The following is a 24,401-nucleotide window of genomic DNA, read 5'->3' as shown; positions in this document are numbered from 1 at the left end:
CTAATCACCCCTGCCTCTGGACAGTATCTATCGGAATGTAACCACAGGCTTATTGATTATTAACTGTTTGAACACAAAACACGTGAATGATGGGGTTATTGTGATTGTATTTACCCTTCCTTTGTAAGCCTCAAGGGATTTGGGCTGGTGGGTTTGGACACGTACACATGGGGTATAAAAGATTTTCACAAATGCTGGTCGGGGCCCTTGGCTAAGAGGAGACTCTGCCTTGGGCCCGCCGGTGTAATAAACTGCACTCCACTAAAAAAAAAAAAAAAAAAAAAAAATACGAGGCTTATATGACCACTTCTTGATTTTTCAGTCTCTAGTACTTTCTGTTGCTTTCCTACTGTAGATGAGTATTTTTTAGCTCTTTCATTTTTTAACATACACACTTCTGTTCCTTGCATATTTTTAGTATAGTTATTTTCCAACTTTTGGTTAAATCAATATCCTAAGTTTATGTTATTTTCTAGGTAAGTGTTCACCTCTGAACCATGATGTGCCATGGTTATTCTTATGCCATTTTTGCCCCTACATTTTTGTGTCTTTTCCTGTAGACCTAATGTGGATAGGGTAAACACATCAGACTCTTTTTTTGTTTGAAATCTTTCTTGGGTTGATTGGATTTGTTCTTGACTTGGTCTAGGTTGGGCACTGTTTGCCAGGGCTGCCATTAAAAAAAAAAAATCAGAGACTAGGTGTCTTAAACACTGGATATTTATTTTTTCACAGCTCTGGAGGCCAGAAGTCCATGATCAAGGTATCAGCAGGGCTGGTTTCTTCTGAGGCCTCCTTGGCTTGTAAATGACCATCTTAGTCATTTGTCTATACATGGTCTATACTTGGTCTTCCCTCTGTATCTATGTCCAGATTTCCTTTTCTTTTATGGAAACCAGTCACACTGTATTGTGTCCACCCTAATGAACTCATTTAAACTTAACTTTTTAAAGACCCCATCTTCCAAGTACAGTCACATTCTGAAGACCATGTGGTTAGGATGACATCAGCATACAGCTTTCACAGGGACGCAACTCAACCTATGACAGGTACATGGTGGTTGTTCTCTACACCAGGGGCACAGCTCTTGCCCTGGGATTTCTCTTTGCCTTCGCCGTGGTCATTTCTTCTGTGTTTCTTCTGTTTCCTGGATCCACAGGTTTACTTCCCTGTGTAGTGGAGCATATTCTTCCATGGTTTCCCAAGGATTAATGGGATGCAAACTTTTTGAGGCTTTTGCATGTCTGAAATGGGTTTATTTTATTCTTTCACTGCATTGATAAGTTGATATGCTATACATTTGTAGGTAGGCAGTTTAAAATGCATTTATTCATTATTTTTCCATAGTTCATTGTTGCTATTTAAAACCCTGTGCTATTCTGATTTCTGTGCTGCAGTCCATGGGGTCACAAAGAGTTGGACACGATTGGGCAACTGAACAACAGTAACAATTCTGATCCCAGAACTTTTATTTGTGACCTGTAATTTTTATTTCTGAAAGCTTTAGGATCTTTATCTCAAGTGTCCTGAAATATCATGATATGACTTACCGTGGGTAATTTTTTTGGCTGCACCGGGTCTTCATTGCTGCGTGAGGGCTTTCTCTAGTTGTGGCAAACAGGGGCTACTCTTGCGGCGTGCAGGCTTCTCTTGTTGCTGATTGCAGGCTCTAGGGCACATGGGCTTCAGTAGTTGCAGCTTGAGAGTTCTAGAGCAGGGGCTCAGTAGTAGTGCCTCACAGGCTGAGTTGCTCCACAGCACGTGGCATCTTCCCAGATAGGAGATCGAACCCATGTCTCCTGGCATTGAAAGGTGGATTCTTAACCACTGGACCACCAGGGAAGTCCCTAGTGTGGGTATTTTTAAAATTCATAATGCAAATGAGGCCTTCCAGTCTGGCAGGCCATGTGCATCAGCTCTGGGGAAGTTTTTTTTTCACTTTATCTTCTCTATATCTTTTTTCTTTTTTAAAAAGTGGAACGCTTCCCCAGTTTGCATGTCATCCTTGTGCAGGGACCATGCTAATCTCTATATTGTTCCAATTTTAGTATATGTGCTGCCGGTGAGCACTACCTTCTGTTTTCTTTTGGGGGAACTTCTATTAGTTGACTATTTGATTTTCTGAAATGTATCTCTTAAGTTAATTGTATTTTTGTCTCTTATTTTCCATTTTTAATTTTTTTTTTTTTAAATCACAAATTTTCTCAGCTTTATTTCTACCCTTCTGTTGGTTTTTTGCTACATATATTATATCTATTTTTTCTGCTATATATTTTTAATTTCCAAGAGCTAGCTCTTCTTTTCTGAATGGCTATCTGTCCGTGGCACTTCATTCTTTTATTTTTAATGAATGCATTATCTTTTCTCTCTTTAAAGTTACCAGTTTTTAAGTTTCTTCTGTTCTCTGTATCAGCCATTTTTGGTTTTGGTTGACTCCTTTCTCTCTTGTTAGATGTGATCTTGGAATATCTGGTGATTTTGCCTGTTGTTTAGTACTTGAGATTTGAGCACTCAGAGCTGATGGAAACTGCTCATGTATGGTAGACTTGTAAAAAGGCGGTCACTCACCTTGCTATTTTTGTTTAACTTCCCCTTGCTGCACAGAATCAGGTTTTATTTTTGTCCATTTTTTTTCTAAGCCCTTAAAAAAATTTTTTTTTTTAATTTATTTTGGTTGTGCTGGGTCTTCGCTGGTAAACAGGCTTTCCTTTAGTTGCAGCAAGTGGGGCTGCTCTCCAGTTGCAGTGCACAGGCCTCTCATTGAGGCGGCGTCTCTTGTGGAGCACGGGCTCTAGGGCTCCTGGGCTCCAGAGCACAGGCTCAACAGTTGTGGCACACAAGCTTAGTTGTTCTGAAGTATGTGGTATCTTCCTGGACAAGGGATCAATCCTGCATTGGCAGGTGGATTCTTTACCACTGAGCCACCAGGGAAACCCTGTTTTTCTCCATTTTGACAGTTAATATCTTTGGGATTTTTACTGCACTCTCTCTCATCTACCACTTATCATCCCTCCCCTTCTCTTGTGAGTTTTTAATCTTTGGGAGTTTTTCTTTTTTGTTGGGGTTTGGGTGGTGAGTAGAGATACAGATATGAGTTCAATTTAGCCAGTATAATAAGACTTTGTCAATTAAATGAATTTTAGGTTTAATATCAGTCTGGTAAGCTTGATTTTTAGGCATCACATCCCAGGATTGTAGGCCACTCAGTGTCCTAAGTCATGATCTGGACCCACACAGTCAACTACAGACACTCCTACTATGGAGGAAGCCCTTCTTAGGATCCTGTCTGAACCACCTTTCTAGTGTAATTCTAACAGCTGCCCCAGAATTATATCCTAAAACAAACTCATGAATGTTATTCCCCTCTTGAAAATTTTGAATGGCTTATGATCTTTAGAATCCATTTCCAACTCCTTGTCAAGGCCTTGTGTGATCCGACTCCCAGCTGACTTTTCAAAGCCTCTGCCATGTTCCACTCCATTCTTCAGTGTACCAGCAGTTCTTGAGCACATACACACTTACGCCATGGTGTCTTTGTCTTTCCAATTGTTCCTTGGCTGTAACAGCTCTCCTGCAGCCTCTATGGGCAAATCATTCTCGAAGCCCCATCTCCTCAGTAAATCCATCTCTCCCAACCTACTGAATTACTCCTTTAGCTACAAGGTACTTTGTAGGACTCTTTAGCATTTATTTCACTTATATCCTATTATGTGAAATACAGATTCCAAGAATGGTCTCCTCCTCCTTCCTGAAAGTGCCATGTGCCACCTGGCCCATGCTCCCCAGTTTTGCCTTTGCAGGCAAACCTAGCACTCCCTAAGCTGACTGGAGCCCAAGTTAAACTCTGGGCCTGCATGGCCCTTACAGCCCCCATATGAAGCCCTCTCTGTTATCGGCCATCACTCCACTTTGGAGTTGGAGGAAATGCTGCGTATCAGGCCACAAGCTCTGGCTTTATGAGCTGCCATGGAAGGGTGAGATGATGTACAGAAGTGTAGAGCAGTTGACTCCCGTGTGAGGAGCCTTAAATAATGAAATGCAGGAGAGAGAAGGGAGCCTAGCAGGTGAATGCCCCCTCCATTTTCCCTTCGGTGGAATACTCTTGTGTTGGTCCTTTATTGGACCAGAACCTGGTGGTCGGGAGTCGACGATGAGAGAGTGAAAGAAGGAAAGAAGCTAATATTCCCTGGGTTACGCAGCCGGCTTTTGCGCTCCAGGGAATCAGCCAGAAATAGAGAGAAGAAAGAAAGAAAGACACGGGGACCAAAGCTCTGATGAAGCAAAGGTGTTTTAATCAACATGGTGTGGGCATATATACTGTCTTACAATGTAGTTATTCTCAGAAAAGATAAAGATTAAAATTCCAGACTTACAAAACACAAGGTGATCCCAATTAAAGAGAGAAGAGGGTACTTATCACCATAATGAGAAACTAACAAAGGAAATGCCTGGATTCCTCAGCCCCGGGAAAGGCGTGCCTCTCCTCTTAATTCCTGAATATTCAGTAATTTATAAGGGCCAGAGGATTCCTGACATGCTTGGAATGGCTTTTCCTTCCAAGCCTTCCAGAGAAGAACCAGCCTGCTGAGTGAACACATATACCAAACAACCTTTGTCTTTTTGGCTCACTGTGAAGCCTGTTCCTCACCCTCACCACTCTGTTCTCATATACCCCCAATAGAATTGTTATTTAGTCACTAAGTCATGTCTGACTCTTTGCAACCCCATGGACCATAGCCCACCAGGCTCTTCTGTCCATGGGATTTCCCAGGCAAGAATACTGAAGTGGGTTGCCATTTCCTGCTCCACAAGTAGGTGGTAATGGTTGCTAATATATCGACATTAATGATTTCAGAAATCAAGAGTAGTAGAGCTACCTCATGAGACCAACTGTGACCACATGCACAGAGATTATAAGGGAATATTAATGACGTCAAAGGATAGATCATAGAAAATGGAAACATTAGAGAGCCTTCTTTTCATCTGTTAGAGATTATGTTCAAGAGAGAACATTTTCAACAGCCTGACACAAGGCATTTTTTTATTTCCTTATGAAGTAATTCAGCAAATTTAATTTCCATTTTATTTAAACTAGTTTTTTTATTGAAGTGTTGTTGCCTTACAATGTTGTTCGTTTCTGCTCTACGGCAAAGTGAATCAGCTCTACGTATATATTGAATATATATTCTATTCCTTTTAATATTCTCTTCCATTATGGTTTATCACAGAATATTGAATATAGTTTCTTGTGTTTCAGTAGGACCTGTTCTATATAAATGATGGAATCACAGGATACACTATTTTTATGTCTGATTTTTTTTCAGCATAACTTTGAAATTTATCCATGTTATTCTATGTAGTAATAGTTGATTTCCTTTTTACTGCAGAGTTGTGTTCCATTGTATGGATATACAATTTGTTCATTCACTTAACAAGGGTTTGGGTTGTTTCCAGCTTTTGGTGGTCTTTTGGTGGTCACAGACAAGTCACTTTGAACTGGACAACTTTGTTTTATGTCTATTTTTAAATCGACTTTACTGAGAAATTTTATAAAATGTACTCTTTAAAATGATGATTTTTAATTTATTTAAATTAAATTTTAATTTTAATTTAATGAATTTTAACACAAGTTCCCTTGTAATTAACACAAAATCAGGATATAGAACATTGGCTTCATCGCAAAGGTTCCCTTTGGGTTTTTTTTCAGTGTCTCCCACTCCCCCATCCCTAACAACCACTAATTTGCTTTCATTCTAGAATAAATTTGCTATATTTGCAATTCCTATAGTTTTGCAGAAATGGAATTGTACAGTAACAATTTTACTTTGCTTTTTTCCTGAGCATGTTTTTAGATTGACCCATGTTGCAAGTATGTTCATTCCTTTTATTAATGAATAGTATTTCATGACATGAATTTACCACAATTTGTTTATCCATTCATGTATTATTGGGCACTGGATTGTTTCCAGTTTGGGGCCATCATGAGTAAAGTTGCTATGAACATTCATGTTCAAGCCTTTGGGTGGACACGTTTTCACTGCTCCTGGTTAAATACCAAGGAGTGAAACTGCTGCATATGGTAAGTATGCACGTGCAAGGGAGTGTGCTCATTGTTTCAATCCTGTCCGACTCTTTTTAACCCTATGGACTGTAGCATGGACTGTAGCCCGCCCGGCTCCTCTGTCCATGGGATTCTCTAGGCAAGAATACTGTAGTGGGTTGCCATACCCTTCTCCAGGGGATTCTCCTGACCCAGGGATCAAACCAGCAGTCTCTTGCATCACCTGCATTGGCAGGTGGATTCTTTAACACTAGCGCCATGCATTTAATTTTTTAAGAAACTGCCAAACTCTTTTCCAAAGTGGTTACACTATTTTTATTTTATACTCGGACTAGCAATATGTGAAGGTTCCAGTTCTGGATGTTTGACAACACTTGATATTTAAAATTTTTAAGGTCTTTCAAATTTTAGCATTCTTATGGGTATGTAGTAATAACTCATTATGTTTTCAATGATGAGCATCTTTTCATGTTTTTATTGGCCTTTCATGTATCTTTCCTAAAATGTGTTCAATTGTGTCATCTATCCTTAATCAGGTTGTGTCTCTTACTATTTTCAAATTGGAGTTGGTTGTATAATCTGGATACCAGTCTTTCCTCAGAATATATAATTTCATATATATTCCCACTGGGCTCAATCCACCACGGTTCTCTGTGCTTTCTTAAATGAGACCATATCTGTTCTCAGTCTTTTAACTCTCTGTTCCCTGGAATTGCTGCTCCTCAGATACACACAGACCTGCTTCCAGACCTCCTCCAGTCACAAATGGCCCTTTTTGGTGAGATCTTTCTTAACCATCCTATTTTAAATACTAATACTCACGGCCTGACATTACACCCTATTCTCTAGTTTTTTCTCCATAGAACATATCTATACTATTTATTATTTATCTTTTTGTTTCAAGAAAAGTATTGACCCAGATGAGCCCCCAAGCATAAAAACATGGAAGAATAACATGTTAGAATAACATGGAAGAAAATCATCCGTTTAGCGGATGACCTCTTTCGGAGGCTGATATACCAGGGATGGCAATCAGACTTGTGAGCCTGCTGGATGAAGAGGTTGTACCTCTCTCAAGTACCCGAGGCAGATCGCCGAGCGCTCTTGGCTCCAGGAGATCCTGGCCAAGTGGACCTCGCCCAGAACAAGAAAAAAACTGAGTCCTGCTCGCCTCGAAAAAAAACTGTCGAATCTCGAGCAGCGGAAACAAATGTAGAGCTCATCGGAGCCATTACTTTTCTTCTCACTGGACGAAACAGGATGTCAAGGCCAAGCGGCTTAAGGACGCGGCGAACACCCACACTCAGCTTCCGGTCAGGCCGGAGGAGCCTCGCCGCCTCTCTCATCGGAAGGGGCGAACGGAGCTCCTGCTCCCCTTCGGGTCAGCAGACGCGACTGACGCCCGCGAAACACTCTGTGTAAGGAGGTAGCCGAGAACCTTCCTCCGACCCAGACCTGCAAAGACACTGCAGGGTCGGGCAGGGCGAGGAAGGAGCGCAGCTGCGGCAATCTCCCGGAAGTTGAGCGCTTTGTTTCCGTGGGGAAGATATTACGAGACGGACGGGGACGCGACGGTGAGTACTCCCGGCGCCACAGCGCTGGCCGGGTCGGGTGGCAACTGGAGAGCAGTGATTTTCCAGATGATACCTGTGATTCCCCGCGCCCTCCTTTATCGAGCGTTTGCCAAGGTCGGGTCCGGGGATGCAGCCCGGCAGTGATCGGCTCAGCCTCCCTTCGAGGGCGGACGATGAGCCTGAGACTTGCCAAAGTTGTAACAGAGGAGCTCGTAGAATAGGAGACTAGTCCTGGGGTCCTGGGAGCGCTGGTAAATGGGCTCTTACTGGCCAGTCGAAGGGAGGGAGGATTGATTCAGAGTAACTGCCTGTCCGAGGGGGCGTGCTGGGTAGGGACTAGCGGTGGTGACAAGCTGGGAGGGCCAGTGCGGCGGTGGGGGAATGAGCGCGGTCTGCAGGGTGCGCTAGGAAGTGGAAGAGGGAGGAAGGTCTCAGATCACAGAGTTTGGGACTCCGTGACATAAAGGGACTTTATAGCAGGGCAAGACTTGGTACATTTTGAAAAGATCGCTTTGACTCCCGGGTGGAGGTTGGATGACAGGAGGGAAGGAATTGTGAGGCGACTTCTTCTAGGAGGTCACCGCTGTTGAGAGAAGGTGGCCAACGGCGGTGGCAGAGTAGGTATGGGAGAGAATTGGACCCTTCAAAATGATACTTAAAAATTGAAAAGAGTTTTGCTTAAGATATGGGATTTGAGCGGGAGGTAAGTATCCAGCGATGGTTCGAAGTTTCTGACTTAAGTGAGTGAATTATATAAAACAAACCAAAACCATTTTTGACGTTTGATAGGCGTCCTTTCCCCCCTACTGTAAAAACAAAACCCAGAAAAAAATTGTTTCCTCCCTGGTTATATGTACTCGTTATCTTTTGTGTGCTCGCTGTAGAAAATTCAGAACATGCAAAAATATTTTTTCTAGAAAACAAAATTATCTGTAATTCTGCTGCCCAAGATGGCCATATTTTGGTGTGCTTCCTTTATGTTTTTGTTTTCTGAGCCCTTTTTTTTTTTTTTTTTTGTAGAATTGGGTATACATTCTATGTATATATTTTTTTCCATTGGATGTTATCATGATAATAAAGATTGGGTGGCCCTGCTGTGCCAAGACATTATTCACAATTTTATTTTTCCAGATTGTAACAGAAAAATCAGATATAATTCCAGCAAGTCAAAGATAACATTTTGTTGTTGTTTTTCAGTAGTTTTCTGTGTACATTTTAAAAAACCCACATATTATGCCACATTTTGTGTTTTGTTTTCCAATCAGATGTTAAGTACTTAATGTTATTTATTACTATATTTACGCAGCCTTAACTACTCTTCAAGACTACAGGTTTTAGTGGTTGATCAGTAAAGCTGCTGTAGTTGGGCCTGTTACTAGTTAGGTAGGTTTTCAACCTTTTACTCTTAGGATGATAAGAAAAACATCTTATTACATAAATCTTCAGATTGCCAATTTATTCCTTCAGAAAAATGGTGGAAATAAAACTTCCTAGGTAAAAGGATAAAGTGAACCTATATAAAATTGCCTCACCTAAATATCTCTTTGAGACTTTAATTGAAATTGTTTTAAAGATTATATTTTTGCAGTGGTTAGTTTTTTCATTCAAAGATAGATTATGTCTCTCAGTTATTTGTTGTTTATGCTGCTTTTATGTTTTTGTATATACCCTGTCCTTTTCTTGTTAAATTTATGTCTATAAAGGGTGTTACTATTTAAGAATTGTACCCTCTAGGCTTAAATTCCCATGTATGTAATGAATATCTTTGAGTTGTGTCATACTTTCTTCTTTAAGATTGTTTTCTGCCTTATATTTATGTCTTAGTTAGTTAGTTAGTTAGTTAAGTCGCTCAGTCGTGTCCGACACTTTGCGACCCCATGGACTGCAGCCCACCAGGCTCTTCTGTCCATGGGATTCTCCAGGCAAGAATACTGGAGTGGGTTGCCATTTCCTTCTCCAGGGGATCTTCCCAGCTGAAGGATCGAACTCAGGTCTCCTGCATTGCAGGCAGACGCTTTAACTTAAACTCTGAGCCACCAGGGAAGTCTATATTTATGTCTAGATTCTGCCAAAATATAAATAAAATGGTGAGATTAGAAAGCTAAAAAGACTAAGTTGGAGTGAGGTTCCTTAATGCTGTAAGTAACCTGTGGTCTAAACAGCGTTTGGTATTCTGCTCCTAGTTGCCTGTTGAGAAGCTCCCCCTCACCCAGAGCCTGCCTTATCTGTACAACCAGGGGACCTGGTGTTGGCCCTTGATCCTTTCCCAGGAAGGAAGCTAGAACAGCTTAGCAGGGTTAGGAAGACAGTCTGTCATGAGGCTGCTAGATGTTTGGGGGTTGGTTTTTCAAGTTTAACAGTTCTGCATCTTATTATTAAAGTTATAATACTGTAATTGTGAGCAAGGATATTTGTTAGTGACTTATAGTTGTTAACTTTTGGTCTTTTGGTCTTGTGCAGTAGCATCCTGCTTATCTATGAAATGCAGTTAACACATCAGCTGGACCTATTTCCTGAATACAGCGTGACCCTTCTGTTATTTAAAGATGTAAAAAATGCTGCGGGCTTGAGAAAAAAGGCCATGGAAGGTGCCATTGATGGCTCATTAATAAACCCTACAGTGGTAAGTACTCATGGCAATGAGTGAGCTTTATGGGGAGTTTAAGAATCTGATGATTTTTCATGGTGTTATAGGTTAGCCCAGTCTTCAAGTAAAAAGGACTTGTCTAACCTGTAGAGTGGATTCAGATTTGGCCAACCTTCAGCTGAACAGTGAATAGAAGCCAAGTGCTGAGCCCTGCCCTAGGAGACGTGAAAGGTGGTCTCCCTCTGATATGATGGCAGATGCCTAGATATCCATCTTCTTGTCTGACCTAGGAAATCTCTGTAAAGGAGGCATTGCATAGTGGTAGAATCACCAGGACTTAAATCCCAGTTATGCCATTTATTACGACTTTGAGCATGTGGTAGCCAACCTTTATACAGTGCTTATTTGGTAAGTTCTTTATATATACTGCTAACTCACTTAATTTTCACAACAACTCTGTGAAGTAGTGAGATGATTATCTGCTTCTAAAAGATAAAATGCTAAGGAATTTGCCCAGGTTCCCTTGGTGGTAAGTGGCAGAACTGAAATTCCAACCCCTTCTTTGCCTTGGTTTCTGCATTTATTGCACATGAAAAATAATAAAGGTATCAAATAGGGTAGTTTTGAGTAGAATAGAAAATAAAGTTTAAATGTTGAGAATATGGCCTTTCCCATAATAATAGTCCTCAATAAGTTGTTTCAGAACTTTGTGTATCTTAGTTGCCTGCAGCTGTAAAATTCTGTGATTTTTCTAAACACCAAGGCCGTTGAGATTTTGAAAATTTTGAAAATATAGAAATTGTGATGAAGTAAAACCGCCTAACACTGGAGTCACCATGGTACAGGGCGTTATCCTTCAGAGTCCTCCGGATTCTTGTGTGTAATTCTTTTTGTTCTCTTTGGCAGATTGTTGATCCATTTCAGATAATTGTGGCCGCAAACAAAGCAGTTCACCTCTACAAACTGGGGAAGATGAAGACAAGAACTCTATCCACTGAAGTTATTTTCAATCTTTCCCCAAATAACAATGTAATTAATATGGAATATATACTTTCTTTATATCTGTTGACCTTGTCATGGTAGCCTGTGTGTGCCTCAGTGTTGGCTTGGAGCCTGTTGCTGGTAACAAACCAAAATAACAGTGAAGAGTGAGTGCTGGACAGAGAGTTGAGGTTTAGCATTGCCTCCTGCTAGACAAGTAAGCTTTGGAGTCACTCACATGAAGTTTAGCTGAATTAAGTGAGGATAGTTTTATTTGTCCTTCCTGACATACAGAGTCAGGAAAATGCTATTTAAATCTAATGATAAACAATGAGGCATGGGTGTTTGTGTGTTGCCACGCGCATCTTTCATTCCCCCTATAAACTCTTTGAGGATAGAACCATGTCTTTTCCATATACCAGAAGTCTGCCTGGTACGTAGACTAGCTCTTAACACATGCTCATACACGCAGCACATAGGAAGAGTTTGTGTTTGAGATACTGATAGTAAAGTTTTTGAGGTAAAAACATTCCACCTGGGTGTATTTTTTAAAAAACCAACTAATTTTGCTAATGAAGTTTAATTATTACTACTACTAAACACAATCAAGTGCTGAGATAGAAAGGTTAGGAAACCTGTGGCATGGTTTAAAATACAGATGTTTGAAAAATTTATAAAATTTGTAGTAATAGAATTCCCCAGTATCTTGGGGAAAATTACTGGGTAATTGTTTCTTTGAGATCACTGAAATAACTCAAGAGACTGCAGTTCATAAACATGTGTTGAGCTTGTCCCTGTTCCAGTCTAGGGTCAGAAATGTTCCCGAGAAAGGCAGATGAACAAGACAAAGTTCAAATGCCCTAAGATAATTGATATAATGGAATAATAATGCAAATCTGTGGGAACAAAGAAGCAATTTGTTCTATAAGGAGGAAAGTGCTAAAGGAGTGACATTTGAACTGGACCCTTGAAAGATGAAGGCAGTCCAGGTAGAGGACAAAGTGTGGGCACAAGCAAGAACAGTGTGAAAGGATGGGAGCCCCAAACAGTCCCCACTGGCTGGACGGCAGGAGTGCGTGGCTAGAGGGTCACTGGGCCCAGGGGGAGGGGCATTTGTGCATCCAGTCAAAGTCAAGGCTCGATTCTATGGGAATGAGGTGCAGCTTTGAGCAGGGAGTACTCTAGAGGCAGAGGTGGTAGAGATTAGGAAGGGATGTTGCAAAACTGTAGGCAGAGAGAACCACTAGGATATGAACAATAAGAATCTGACCAGGAAAGGCTGCAAATGGGGAGAGGTTTCAGGTGTTGAGACTACTGATTTTATTGTCTTTTTCACCCCTTAGATTTCAGAGGCCTTGAAAAAATTTGGTATCTCAGCAAATGATACTTCAGTTTTGATTGCTTATATTGAAGAGGGTGAAAAACAAATAAATCAAGAATACCTAATATCTCAGGTAGAAGGTCATCAGGTTCCTCTGAAAAATCTCCCTGAAATAACAAATATTACAGAAGTCAAAAAGGTTTGTAAACCCATATTTTTAGAAAGAGCATGATAGATATGGAATAATATACTGTTTGCTTATTGATCACCAATGCTTCTATATTGTTTTAACTTTTAAGAAAGGTTAATATAATTAAAAATTACTTGAAAAATGATTAGAGATGCAAAGAAATGCAGATTTATTTAAGATATAATTAGAAACTTAGTTGATAAAGACATTCTTTTAAAAAGAATAGATAACTTTAAATATCAAGCTTACATTTGAAATGTAAAATATAGTATGAAGTTAATGTCTAGATGTGTGCTTTTAAAATTGGTACAAATGTTTTGATGTTTAGAGAGTTAGCACTATAATTTCAGTTGAAACTTTTGACATAAGTGATGAGTTGCTGTCTACTTTGCATACCTTAATCACATTGTGATTCCATCCCATTATCCCAATAATTGAGTAATAAATTAGGTCACATATATGTGTTTAATGAAAATTAGTAGTGTATGAATATGTCAGCATGTCATAATCTGTCTTTTATGCTTACAGGTATATAAACTATCTAAACAAGAAGAAAGTATTGGAACATTATTGGATGGTATAATTTGTAGAATGTCAACAAAAGATGTTTTGTGAAATGACAAATATTAAAAAATTTTCAGCTTTTATAAAAAACATTCATTGTTTTTTCTAGATCATAAAATCTATTATGTTGTGTTGTAGAAAGTTTTAAAACACAGAATGGTAACAAAGAAAAAAAAAACCACTCCTGGTCCTACCTCTTCATATTTTAAAAGATAATCACGGTTACTATTGTTATTGTCTTCTGTTTCTGTCCAAATATATTTTATTTTTATATAATTGGAATAATTGCAGACATTTATTGAATGTCTACAATATACTAGGTTCTTATCTAAATGACTTTATATCCATCAACTCATACTCTTAACACTTAATTCTGGCTACTCCAGCATCACCGTTCCAAGCTTCCTGGTTCCAAGTTTTTGTATGCAGGAATTCATTTAATTATCACAGCATCATATGAAGTAGATTACTCCCCCATTAAAAGGTTGTACAAATAATAATGTGTGCAAGGTCATACAGGTAAAAATCATGTTTTATAAATGGTTTGGGATTTTTTTTTTCACATTTTATCTTAAAATATGATTGTGTCAGTCAAGATAGAGTAGGTTACAGGCCCTATGTTAATGTTTTGCTAAGTTTGCTTGTTTGTAGTCTTTTCTATGCATGGGCAAGCACTTCTTTTCTGAAATATTTGAAAGTAAATTGCAGACCTTGGGGCACTTCACCCTCCATTGTATTTAGTTGTCATATCTCTCTCAATTTTTTTTTTTTTCAATTATTTTTTAATTGAAGGAGAATTGCTTTACAGAATTTTGTTGGTTTCTGTCTTATATCAACAGTCATGTCTCTTTTCTGCAACTAACTTTTTTTAAAAAAGGTGATGTTGACATTTTTTGAAGAATACCCCAGATGTCTTTCAGAATTTCAGAATGACTTTGTTCGTGATGCGAGTCAGTTTAAATATTTTGGAGAATGATAGGTAGATTTTATGTCCTTCCAATTTTACATCGTTGGGAGGCACATACCGTCATTTGGCCTCATCACTGATGATATATTTGGTCGCTTCGTTAAGGTGGTACCCCAGACTTCTCCATTATGAAGGCATCTTTTCTCCTGAAGCTTAGGGAGAAGTCAAAGCTGCCCTAACGCTCAAAGTGCCTGTGGTCAGGATTAAAACTCCAAGTGACCCCTGATTCTATGCTCCTAATGACTCCACACAGCCATCACTATAAAACATGTTCTTTGTAAAAGTGAAACTTCACATAATGTAATTGTTTTTATAATTAACATTGCTTTCAATTTTTCATTTTGCTTTTGCAAGTAAATCTCTACACATCTTTTTCTGTAGGATAGCTTCCCTGAACTGGAATTACTGGGGAAGAGGATATGAATGTTTAATACCAGGAAGGTGCCACTTCACACTTGTAACAGAAGTGCACAAGTGTGCCACTCTCAGCAGACTCACCAACAATGCCTTTAAACTCCTTAACATTTTCACCATTTTGAAATGTCAGACTACTGCTGAAGCTGAACTATGTTTATTTGTTATGAAGAGTTTTGAAAGGGTTTATACCTGTAACTATATACATTTTTTTTAAACTGTGAGCCTTTGGGTGAAGAAGGCAAAAGAAGTAATGCCATTTCCTGGGAAAGAAGTTAACATAAGGTCCACAAGCTTTTCCTCTTAAAGAAGTTGAGCCAATTTAGGAATAATGTTCTTTGTTCTTAAATTAACCAGTTTGCTTCAGAGCCTAAATGCTCCCCCAGCAAAAGCAACCAGTGATTATAGGGCCTTTGATGCTGGAAGAGAAGGGATGCAGTTTGGCAGGCCACCCTCATTTGGCTCCTTGGTCAAGGGTTACAGGATTAACAAGGGATACTAAAGCAAAAAGCCAGCTGTCGCTAGGATAACGTGAGGGAAGGGGGCTCTGACACCCAGGCAGTCGTTGCTCCCCATCTCCCCAGTCTTGGGAACAATGAAAGCTGCCCCTACAGTGGCAGAATCTTTAATCCGCTGCCCATCTCCCCACCTCACACTCGGGAAAACTACAAGAATGCTCCTAAGCACTGTGCCTTCTTTTTAGAAGGGGCCCTGGGGCTCACAGGCTGTTTCAGGCCACCTGCTGCCATTCTCCTCTTTGCTTTCTCCTTTGGTGACCTTTCTGCTTGTCTGGAAACCTGGGACCTGTGCCAGGGCTGCGGCTGCCTCTCTGCACCTGGTCTTGCTTTGCTGACTCACGTGCTATCGGCACTCCGTGGTACAGACTGAGTAAGGCACAGCTCTCTAGGTGATTGGTCTCGGAATGAGACGTTTGTATTTTCATAGTCCTCTGTGCCCGTTATCTGCCATTGTTCCCTCCAGCTCACTCTTCAGTCTTCTCGCCTCTTCTCTCTGCCCTGGAGGCTGACTTACCATGTACACAGCCAGAGGTCCTTCCTTCCCCTTGGCTTCTGCTTGGGTTTGGCCAGTGTGTGGAGTGGGGAGGCTAGCAGGAGAATGAGGCCAAAGGTATTTATTTTCCTGGCCCCTCGCTGCAAGGATCCCTAGGCTGGCTTTGGCCTTGGACCTCTCAGGGTGGTCCTTGCTACTCAACTTCTGGGTCAGGTTCCTGTCCCCTCACCCTCCTGCCTCACTTCAGGCCTCTTGAGCATTAACATACCTGGTTCCCCTTTACCCACCACACCTTCATAATTGGGCCCTTTGGTGATCTATATAAAATGAGCTTGGGTTATCCTAATTTGAGTGTTGGGGCCTGATAACGCCTCCCTTTTGTTAAAAGGTTAGATTAGAAGTATTTCTATAGAGCTAGAGTCACTGTTCAGTATTTCTGAACATCTTGCCAAGGAGTGACCTATCGGACCACTTTCTTTCCTCTTGAAACAATTTGCTGTTACTTCGTCTCACTCATGTCCTTTAAGTTATGAGTGCTCAGTGGGAATCCAGGGCACTGACCTGAAGCTGGCTTACTGGGAACCCTGATGAGAGATCAGGGGAGATGATGTTCTTTCCAGGACACTTTCCTCTTCTTTCTAAGACTTCCAAAACACTACACCACTTGATTGTCTAACTTCCAGTTCATTGACCCATTTCTGGGCTTAGCTGGTCTAGTATGCAAGTGTTCTTCATAAATGCAAGCATGGGGTTTCATTGACATGCTGCTCTCATGTCCCACAACTCTTGGAATAATAGTGATTTCAAAAATATAACTACCTATTATAATCAGGTTCCTACGGGTAAATAGAAAAAATAATTCATCAGGTTACTAGTAACTGTTTAACTGTTAATAAGTTAACAGTTTTTAGCAGGTAACAAATTAACAGCAATGTAAGTGCTGAATGAGAAGTGCAAAGTCTTCAAAGGAGGGAGCAGATAGAAGATCCATCTGGTTGGCAGGGGTCAGAAATCTTGATGGAGAGGGTAGCACTGAACTGGACGTTGAGCCTTAGTCACGTACTGGATCTTGGTCAAGTATGGCCTGAACATAGGGGCGTGATGAGGCTTAGAGATGAAGCTTGCATCCCAGCAGACAGCTGGTTCTGTTGGCATACAGGACTTTATACTAATTAATAATTCAAACACTTTGTCAGATACCTGCCTTTTGGGGTCAGCATGTGGTACTAAAAAGCAAAATGTTCAGGCCTTTGAGTCAAAACTGCCAAGGCTCGGGTGCCACTCTCATGGGTAGGATATCTCAGGTTTGTGAGCCTCGGCTTCATGCGTGTAAAATGGAAGCAATGTGAGCCTTAGCTCTTCATGGTTGTGAATGTCAAATAGTACAGCACAGGAAAAGTGCTTTTCTTACAGTGCCAGCTATCTAATATCTCAGCAAATAACAGCTGTCTAGGTACCAGGCATAATACTGAGGCATACAGTGAAGTAAGACTCTGCTGGTGGGAAAGTAAAACTTAGGACAACGGTTTGGCAGTGCCTCAAGCTGTTAAAATAGTTACCATATGACCCAGCAATTCCACTCCTAGATATATACCAATGGAATTGAAAACAGGTGTTGAAACAACCACCTGTACAGAATATTCATAGCAACACTGTTCACAATAGTCAGAATGTGGAAACAAGTGTCCATCAGTGGATGACTGGATAAACAAATGCGGTCTGTCCTTTTGATGGAACATTATTCAGCTATAAAAAGCAAGGAAGTGCTGATACCTGCTAGGACATGGGTGAACTTTGAGAACCAAAGTGAAAAACTAAACATAAAAGTTCACATATTGTGTGATTCCATTTAAATGAAACATCCAGAATAGGTAAATCCAAAGACACAGCAGGCTAGTGGTTGCCAGGGGTGCAGGAGCGGTGGAAATGGAGTGACTACCTACTGACTAAAGGGTTTCATTTTGGGGTGATGAAAATGCTTCAGAACAAGACAGGTGGTTATACAACATTGTGAATATACTAAGTGCCACTGAGTTGTACACATTTGAATGGTTAATTAAAAATAACAGAATAACACACCTGCCTTACCTTCAGGAATTCACAATCTTTTAATGGGTCTCTTTAGACTGACTCTTAAGAGTTGGCTGAAGTACATTTGCAGCAATATAGATGGACCTAGAGAATATCATGCTAAGTGAAGAAAGTCAGAGAAGGACAAATACAAATACCATGTGAGACTGCTTGTATGTGGAATCTAAAATAGGACACAAATGAACTCATCCACAGAACAGAAACAGACTCAGAGAATAAACTTGTGGTTGCTATGTGGGAGAGGAGGGAGTGGGAATTTAGCAGGTGCAATTTGTTTAGCAGATGCAAATTGTTATACACAGAATGGATAAACAACAAGGTCCTAGCGTATAGTACAGGGAACTATACTCAATATCCTGTGACAAACCATAATGGGGAATATGAAAAAGAATGTATATGTATAACTGAGTCACTTTGCTTTGCAGCAGAAATTAATACATTGTAAATAAACTATCATTCAATAAATTTTTTAAAAAAGGAGTTGGCTGAGGCAGAGACAGATTCCCAAGCCTCAGTTTCATCATTTGAAAGCAGGGGCAAGAGCCTGTAATGTGCTGAGACTTCTAGACTTGCATCTCTTACACAGAATTACCCGTAATTCCTCTATCCAGAGATAAATGCTGCCAATCTTTGGTGTAACCATTCAAGACTTTTCTCTCTGCATGCTTGTGAATATTAATTATTGTTATATTTTTTCAAAAATGAATGAAAACATACTGTTTTATAACCTTTTATAGCTTGACAGTTATTTTTCATGTCAATAAATCCTCATGATCATCATTCATGACTATGAGGAAGGTTAAAAAGCCTAAATGTAAACCAAGGTCACTGGGCTGAAGAAGCCACAGAAGTTGGTGAGAATACAGGAAAGAGAGGACAGGGCCAGACAGGACATCTGGCCCCTCAGCTTGACCATTAGGTTTCTGATTGGTGAATATTAGAGACTCATTAGGGTTACTCAGCTATACTTTGGAGCCTTCTATTATTCTCTTTTGGTTCCTTGTTCAAATTTTGCTTAACGCTAACATGTTAAAAATGGCGCCTCTGCGGTGATCTCTCTCACGAGTCTGGTCTCTGAAGCGTCCTCTGAGTTGCTCTTGCCAGAAACCTAGCTGCCATCTCTGACCCCTTCTTCATCCTCAGATTAGCATTAACTTGTCATTTCTGTTCCTGAAAGACACTAAGAGGGCCAGTTTACATCCATGGCCCCATTCTGGTCCAAGTTACCGCTTTCTCTTGTAGGATGCCCGCTAGCCTAGATGGCTCCTTTGCGAACATAGAACAAGTCGCCCCCTTCAACACTGACACAACCTGTGGACACGCAGTTCAGTGGGCAGTGACACCTTTGAGCCAAATAAGAAAAAGATGCCTTTTTTGGTCAGACTCAGCTCTGTGCCAGGGCTCGTGGATTTTAGTTCCCACAAGCCTTCCTTGACAAGGTGATCTTGTAAAGTGAGCATCTGCGTATCTATCTGTATCCAGAGGCCCTTCTGCTTGGACCACTGCACTAGCCTCTGGGGGGCAGGGGGATATAGACTTCCATTCCAGGCCCTTTCAGTCCATTTTCCACAGGTCACCAGAATCACACACACATACCACACAACCCACCGCTACCTCTGGTTATTACGTCCCAGCTAAAAGAACAGCAGTGGGCTCCTGATGTTCTTAGAACAGAGCCCAAACTTCGTAACCTGGATGATATGCCCTGATGGGCAGGGCCCTACTGCCCTCACCCAGCCGTGGAGGACCGTGTATACTGAGCCAGCAGAACTGGACTCTGGCCTGTGATGACAGAGCACAGGGTGAGGGGCGAATACTCCACGCCAAGGTGCCAAGTGAACTGCCATGGTTGGGGGTGTAGGCCGGCCACAAGGGCAAGGGCCCCTGAGCTGTTCCAAACCCTGCGTGACCCCTCCAAGCTAATGCCCTGGAATTCAGAGAACAAAGAATGGGCTTCCTGCTCGATCAGAGCCCAGCCCCTTGAGCTTGGGCTTTATGATTAACAAATATTCAGAAGTCAGCCAATGAGGTGCCATCCAGGACCTGGGCCCCAGAAATAGAACAGGCCCCGCACAGTCTCTCCTGGATGCCAGTCGGACGCTGAGGACAGAGGCCAGGCAGAGGCAGCCCTGGACGCTCCAGGCTCTTGTGATAGCAGGTGAGAGGACATGGGTGGAAGGACAGTGCTCTCAGGTGTGGCCTGGAGCTCCGGACTCGCCCGGGCTTCAAGGCTGGATCACTTTTGGTGTTGCGCTCTCAGCAGCCTGAAAATCTGCAATCAAGGGGGAAGGAACATTTGCTGTTTCCAAGTCTTTGAACTTGGAAAAATAGGCTTCCCCTAGTGTATGGGCCCTGAAGAGAGGGACCAAAAGGAGGCGGACACATGCGTGGCTGCTGCATGGAGCGCCAGTGTATGGAGAAACTGAGAAGAGGGCTAGGGAATGGGGAAAGACAGGGAGGGTACTTTATAATCAGAGCTTTGTTTATGCTATTTCATTAAATCCTCTGAGCAAATTCAGAAGGCAGATCCTTAGAGATTATATAACATGCCCAAGGTCATGCATGAAGCCATGATCAAATGCAGGTCTTTTGGACTCTACGCCTTCTCCCAGCGGCTGTGGCCTACTTCCTCTTGGGTAGAAGCAGAGAGACACATCTTTGAGCAGGGTCTTCCTGGTTCTGGTAGGTGGGCCACTCACATGGCTTCCTCTTTCTTCCCCAGGGCTGCTGGGCAAGCATAAGGAGACACCTAGCTCTCTCTTGAACTTCGAGATCCAGACAACCAGAAGTCTTCTATGGCTCCCTATCACATCCGCAAATACCAGGAAAATGACCGCAAACGGGTCATAGATTTGTTCTCTATGGCGATGGCCGAGCACATTCCTGCCACCTTCCGCCACATCCTGAAGCTGCCCCAAACCCTTGTGCTCTTGCTTGGGGGACCCCTTGCCGTAATCCTAGTCTCTGGCTCCTGGCTTCTGGCCTTTGTGGCCAGCCTCGCCCTCCTTGCTGCCCTGAGGTTCCTTGCCAAATACCCCTGGAAGCAGTTTGTAGTCATGTCTTTGCACACAGACATGTCTGACATCACTAAATCTTACCTCGGTGAGCGTGGCTCGGGCTTCTGGGTGGCGGAGTCCAAGGGGCAGGTGGTGGGCATGGTGGGAGCACTACCTGTTAGGCAGCCCACCCTGAGGAAGGAGCAGCTGGAGCTGCTTCACCTGTGTGTGGCCCCTGAGCACCGAGGTCACGGGATAGCAAAAGCCCTGGTCAGGACTGTCCTCACGTTTGCCCGAGACCAGGGCTATGGGGAAGTGGTCCTGACCACCAGCATGCTGCAGCACTCTGCCCTGGCCCTTTACCAGCGCCTTGGCTTCCAGAAGACGAGCCAGTTTTTCTTACTCAAAAGATGGAGGCTAATTTCTTTCTCTCAAATTCAATTTACCTACTGCCTCCCCTCTGCTCAGGACTCTCAGGCACTGGAGCAGGGAGGGGGCCTGTGATCCGCTTTCTAGCGGATTAGTCAGGAGGAATCGGCTCTGCTGCAGAAATAGGCAGCCCCTGACGTCTCAGTGTGACGGCTGGGTAAAAGCTTATGGCTTTGCATAGTGGCGCTGGGGGTGGGGTGGCTCTGCTCCATTCAGTCTCTTGGGATTGCTACTGTTTCATTTATCTAATGCCAACAGGTTGTTGCGTGAAAAACTACCACAAAACAATAGTAAACCTTTTTCTTTGGCTCATGAATCTGTGGGTCAGCAGCTTAGGCTGGGTCGCCCCTTTGGTGTCCAGGTGTCATGCCAGGGACCCTCCCCACTTTCAGTGAATGGAAATGCAAAATCATATGAAGAGGGCGTGGAGAAGGCGTGTGAGAAGAATCCATGTGAGAAGGACTGGGGCCAATGATGCCATCAATCTGTTACGGTTCCCAAGGTCTCTGCTGAAGGGGAGAAGGCAGCCAGGGACAGGACTAGACCCAGAAGTGGCACTACCTGCATCTCTCTGGCCAGGACCAGGTCATGATTTAAATCCAGCTACTGTTGTCTCCTGAGTTGTGTCTACTAAAGGCTAGTGGCCCTGAGGGAAGCTGGAGTGAGGCTAGGACGTGGCTCTGGACCCAAGGTGCCTGTGTCTGCCTCGAGTCCCTGGACCCACTCAATGGCTACCTAAGCAGACACTGTCTCCACAGAATCAACAAAAGGGCTCTCACTACATCACATGGCATTTCTAAAGAGAGACCACATTTTCTCTAACAGCCCATTTCCCTTGACTGGCACTTTTAGGTTGAAGGCTCCCACACACCCCTGGGAAACACTGCCTAGCTCCCGGCACCTCTCCAGATGGAAAATAAAAAACCTGCTGCTGCTTGCTTTACTATGAGTCAATCAGAAGTTATTTATTTTCTATAAAAACACATACAAAAAGGGACTTACTCTTGGCTAGAATTAAGGTAGTATCACTGTAACAAATATCCTTGTGGGTAAGGCCACTGTGGAGAAATACTGCTCCTAAACCATTAATAATCTTAGTCATCATTCTACCCAAGACTCTTTAGAAGGTAACTACTTCTACATTACACATGGACAACAAGTTTTATTCAACCAGACTCATAAAACTAAGGATTGTGTTCCTCCAAGCTGATAAAATATAATTCCAAGGCGCTGAGGAAAATACTCTTTATTTCAGTCCCAAGGAACTTTTCTCCCCAAGAGTTGATTGGTCACTTTCTGTGGAAGAAAAGAAAGGGAGGAAAGAAGTTAGACATTCTTGCCATCAGAGGCAGACAGCCGCTCCTCACCCGAGATGTGCTGCTGAAGAGACCGGTGTGGTTCTCCCAAATCTTATCTTTCCCAGCTTCAGAAAATACAGTAATTATAGTAGAAAAAGTACTTCCTCAAGTGTTTAGGAAAGATGATCTACAGTCTGTTGTAGTCTACACAGAAACATTATATTAATATAATCCTAACAGACTAATCCGTCCATCAGTTCACAAACACACAAGCACAAAGAGAAGCCTGGCCTTGTGATGCTGACGCACCACACACCCCACTTGAGGGAGCCCAGCCCGAGCCGCGGTGCCTGCTCCAGGAGCAATTCTCCAATCCCACATGGGTCTCGTATGAACTCGTCTCTTGGTTCCTGACTTTCAGAGTCCTCTGAGGGTCAAACAAGGGGGTTGGGAAAGAAATGAGAACAGTGAAGGACCTAGACCTTCAGGTCCATCTGCTTTCTCAAGGAATTAATTGGCAGCAAGTCCCCTGGCCTGTGAGGTTCTGGGACTTGTAGCACCATTGATTCTACTGGGGCCATGGGTAGGAAATGGTGGTGGCTTCAAGGTCCCGAGTCCCCAAACTACCAACTTGTATGCTACACTTGGACATTTTCCAATTTATTTGAAAAGTTCTAATGGTATATGATTTACCTGTAAGGGACATAAAACTACCATTTGGGACTCAAACGAAAGACCAACAATTCTGAAGGATGTGGGGATTTCCAGCATGGCATCTAAACTGACACCTAACTATGAAATTTGGTTTCACTCCAAAGGTGTCTGGAAGATGACTTATTTATCTATTGAATAATTTTAAAATATTAAAGAAAACATTTTTTTTTGGCCACACCATGCAGCATGTCTGATCTTAGTTCCCAACCAGGGACTGAACCTGTGCCCCTACAGTGGAAGCACAGAGTCTCAAACACACTGGACCTCTAGTGAAGTCCCTGAAAGACACTGAAGTTGCTCAGTCGTGTCTGACTCTTTGCGACCCCATGGACTGTAGCCTACCAGTCTCCTCCATCCATGGGATTTTCCAGGCAAGAGTACTGGAGTGGGTTGCCATTTCCTTCTCCAGAGGATCTTCCCAACTCAGGGATCGAACCTGGGTCTCCCGCATTGTAGGCAGACGCTTTACCATCTGAGCCACCAGGGAAGTCCATTTGATTTGCCTTTTTATAGATTTTCAGATTTGAAATCTAGTTACAGGTGCTTTTGTCTTCTAAATTTCAGCGGTGGTACAATGTATTTATTAGCTTAAGTTCACTCTCCAAACACAGTTAATTCAAACAGGTCTTGATTTCTCTTTCCCCTGGTAAACCTCATCAATCCTGCTTCAGGACCGACTGACCTTTTTATACAGCTGGGCTCGCAGACGGTATGACTTATATTCTGATCTCCTCTTTTCTTCTTCTCTCTTTTTCTGTACTTCGGGAAGCTGTTCATAAATCCTTAGAAATGGTGATGGTGGAAAGACAGAAAGCAGTGAGGTTACTGACCACAGGGGCACACGATCACTTCTCCCCACGTCTCCTAAGCTCTACTGCTGTCTAGGCACTCATTCCCTCACACAGACTGTGGGCCTGTTGTGGGCCCAACTTCCTGTTAGACACTTGGACATAAAGAACCCTGGCCTAGAGTGTTCAAGACCTGGAAAGAGATACAGATAAACAAAAACATAATAAAACCCTGCTGATAGTGGTCACTTCTGGGAAAGTAGTGGAATAAAGGGTGCGGATGAACTTCTTGGCACTCTATATGTAAAGATGTATGGTTTCAATATAAGATAATGACTATGTATTACTACCATATTTCTAAAGACGAAAAATAATAGAAAAAAAGTACAAGGGGTCATATCTACAAAATGCTACA

The 24,401-nt window shown here is 42.2% G+C and overlaps 3 protein-coding genes and 1 non-coding gene across 19 annotated transcripts in view; 2 read left to right on the top strand and 2 right to left on the bottom strand.

Moving 5' to 3' along the window:
* Positions 1-1,968: 1,968 nt before the first annotated feature.
* LOC122704114 lies at positions 1,969-2,070 on the bottom strand. The gene has a single exon (XR_006343744.1). It is a non-coding gene; the product is annotated as a U6 spliceosomal RNA (small nuclear RNA).
* Positions 2,071-7,474: 5,404 nt separating this feature from the next.
* TPRKB (TP53RK binding protein) lies at positions 7,475-13,560 on the top strand. 10 transcript variants are annotated; one of them, XM_043918396.1, is made up of 6 exons: positions 7,664-7,886; positions 8,942-9,018; positions 10,096-10,258; positions 11,129-11,251; positions 12,547-12,723; positions 13,243-13,560. In XM_043918396.1, the coding sequence occupies exons 3-6, from the start codon at positions 10,118-10,120 to the stop codon at positions 13,327-13,329; spliced, it is 528 nt and encodes a 175-aa protein (XP_043774331.1). In that variant the 5' UTR covers positions 7,664-7,886; positions 8,942-9,018; positions 10,096-10,117; the 3' UTR covers positions 13,330-13,560. The 10 variants fall into 10 exon arrangements, with proteins under 10 accessions (XP_043774326.1, XP_043774333.1, XP_043774334.1 ...); XM_043918391.1 differs by lacking the exons at positions 7,664-7,886; positions 8,942-9,018 and adding an exon at positions 7,475-7,635 and having other exon boundaries at positions 10,099-10,258; XM_043918398.1 differs by lacking the exons at positions 7,664-7,886; positions 8,942-9,018 and adding an exon at positions 7,492-7,635.
* Positions 13,561-19,781: 6,221 nt separating this feature from the next.
* On the top strand, positions 19,782-21,261 carry NAT8 (N-acetyltransferase 8 (putative)). The gene is made up of 2 exons (XM_043917200.1): positions 19,782-19,919; positions 20,484-21,261. Exon 2 carries the CDS (start codon positions 20,557-20,559, stop codon positions 21,259-21,261), a length of 705 nt encoding a protein of 234 aa, XP_043773135.1. The 5' UTR covers positions 19,782-19,919; positions 20,484-20,556.
* A 93-nt stretch (positions 21,262-21,354) lies between these two features.
* The window catches only part of ALMS1 (ALMS1 centrosome and basal body associated protein), a 208,613-nt gene continuing 205,566 nt past the window's right edge, over positions 21,355-24,401 (bottom strand). For all 7 annotated transcript variants that reach the window (XM_043918385.1, XM_043918386.1, XM_043918388.1 and 4 more), the window contains 2 exons: positions 23,881-23,980; positions 21,355-22,482 (listed from right to left, as the gene is read on the bottom strand). In XM_043918385.1, the coding sequence (XP_043774320.1) occupies positions 22,438-22,482; positions 23,881-23,980 (145 nt within the window). In that variant the 3' untranslated portion in view covers positions 21,355-22,437. The remainder of the gene's footprint in view (positions 22,483-23,880; positions 23,981-24,401) is intronic.

Source organism: Cervus elaphus, chromosome 11, assembly GCF_910594005.1.
Source record: "Cervus elaphus chromosome 11, mCerEla1.1, whole genome shotgun sequence".
NCBI classification, from domain to species: Eukaryota; Metazoa; Chordata; class Mammalia; order Artiodactyla; family Cervidae; genus Cervus; species Cervus elaphus.
This window is presented reverse-complemented; position numbering and strand designations above follow the sequence as displayed.

Excerpts from the sequence above, each read along its gene's own strand:
- TPRKB (XM_043918391.1), top strand. The coding sequence starts at position 10,118 with ATGCAGTTAACACATCAGCTGGACCTATTTCCTGAATACAGCGTGACC. Across the intron at positions 11,252-12,546 it reads ATCTTTCCCCAAATAACAAT|ATTTCAGAGGCCTTGAAAAA; the intron begins GTAATTAATATG and ends TTCACCCCTTAG. Across the intron at positions 12,724-13,242 it reads ATATTACAGAAGTCAAAAAG|GTATATAAACTATCTAAACA; the intron begins GTTTGTAAACCC and ends TTATGCTTACAG.
- NAT8 (XM_043917200.1), top strand. The coding sequence starts at position 20,557 with ATGGCTCCCTATCACATCCGCAAATACCAGGAAAATGACCGCAAACGG.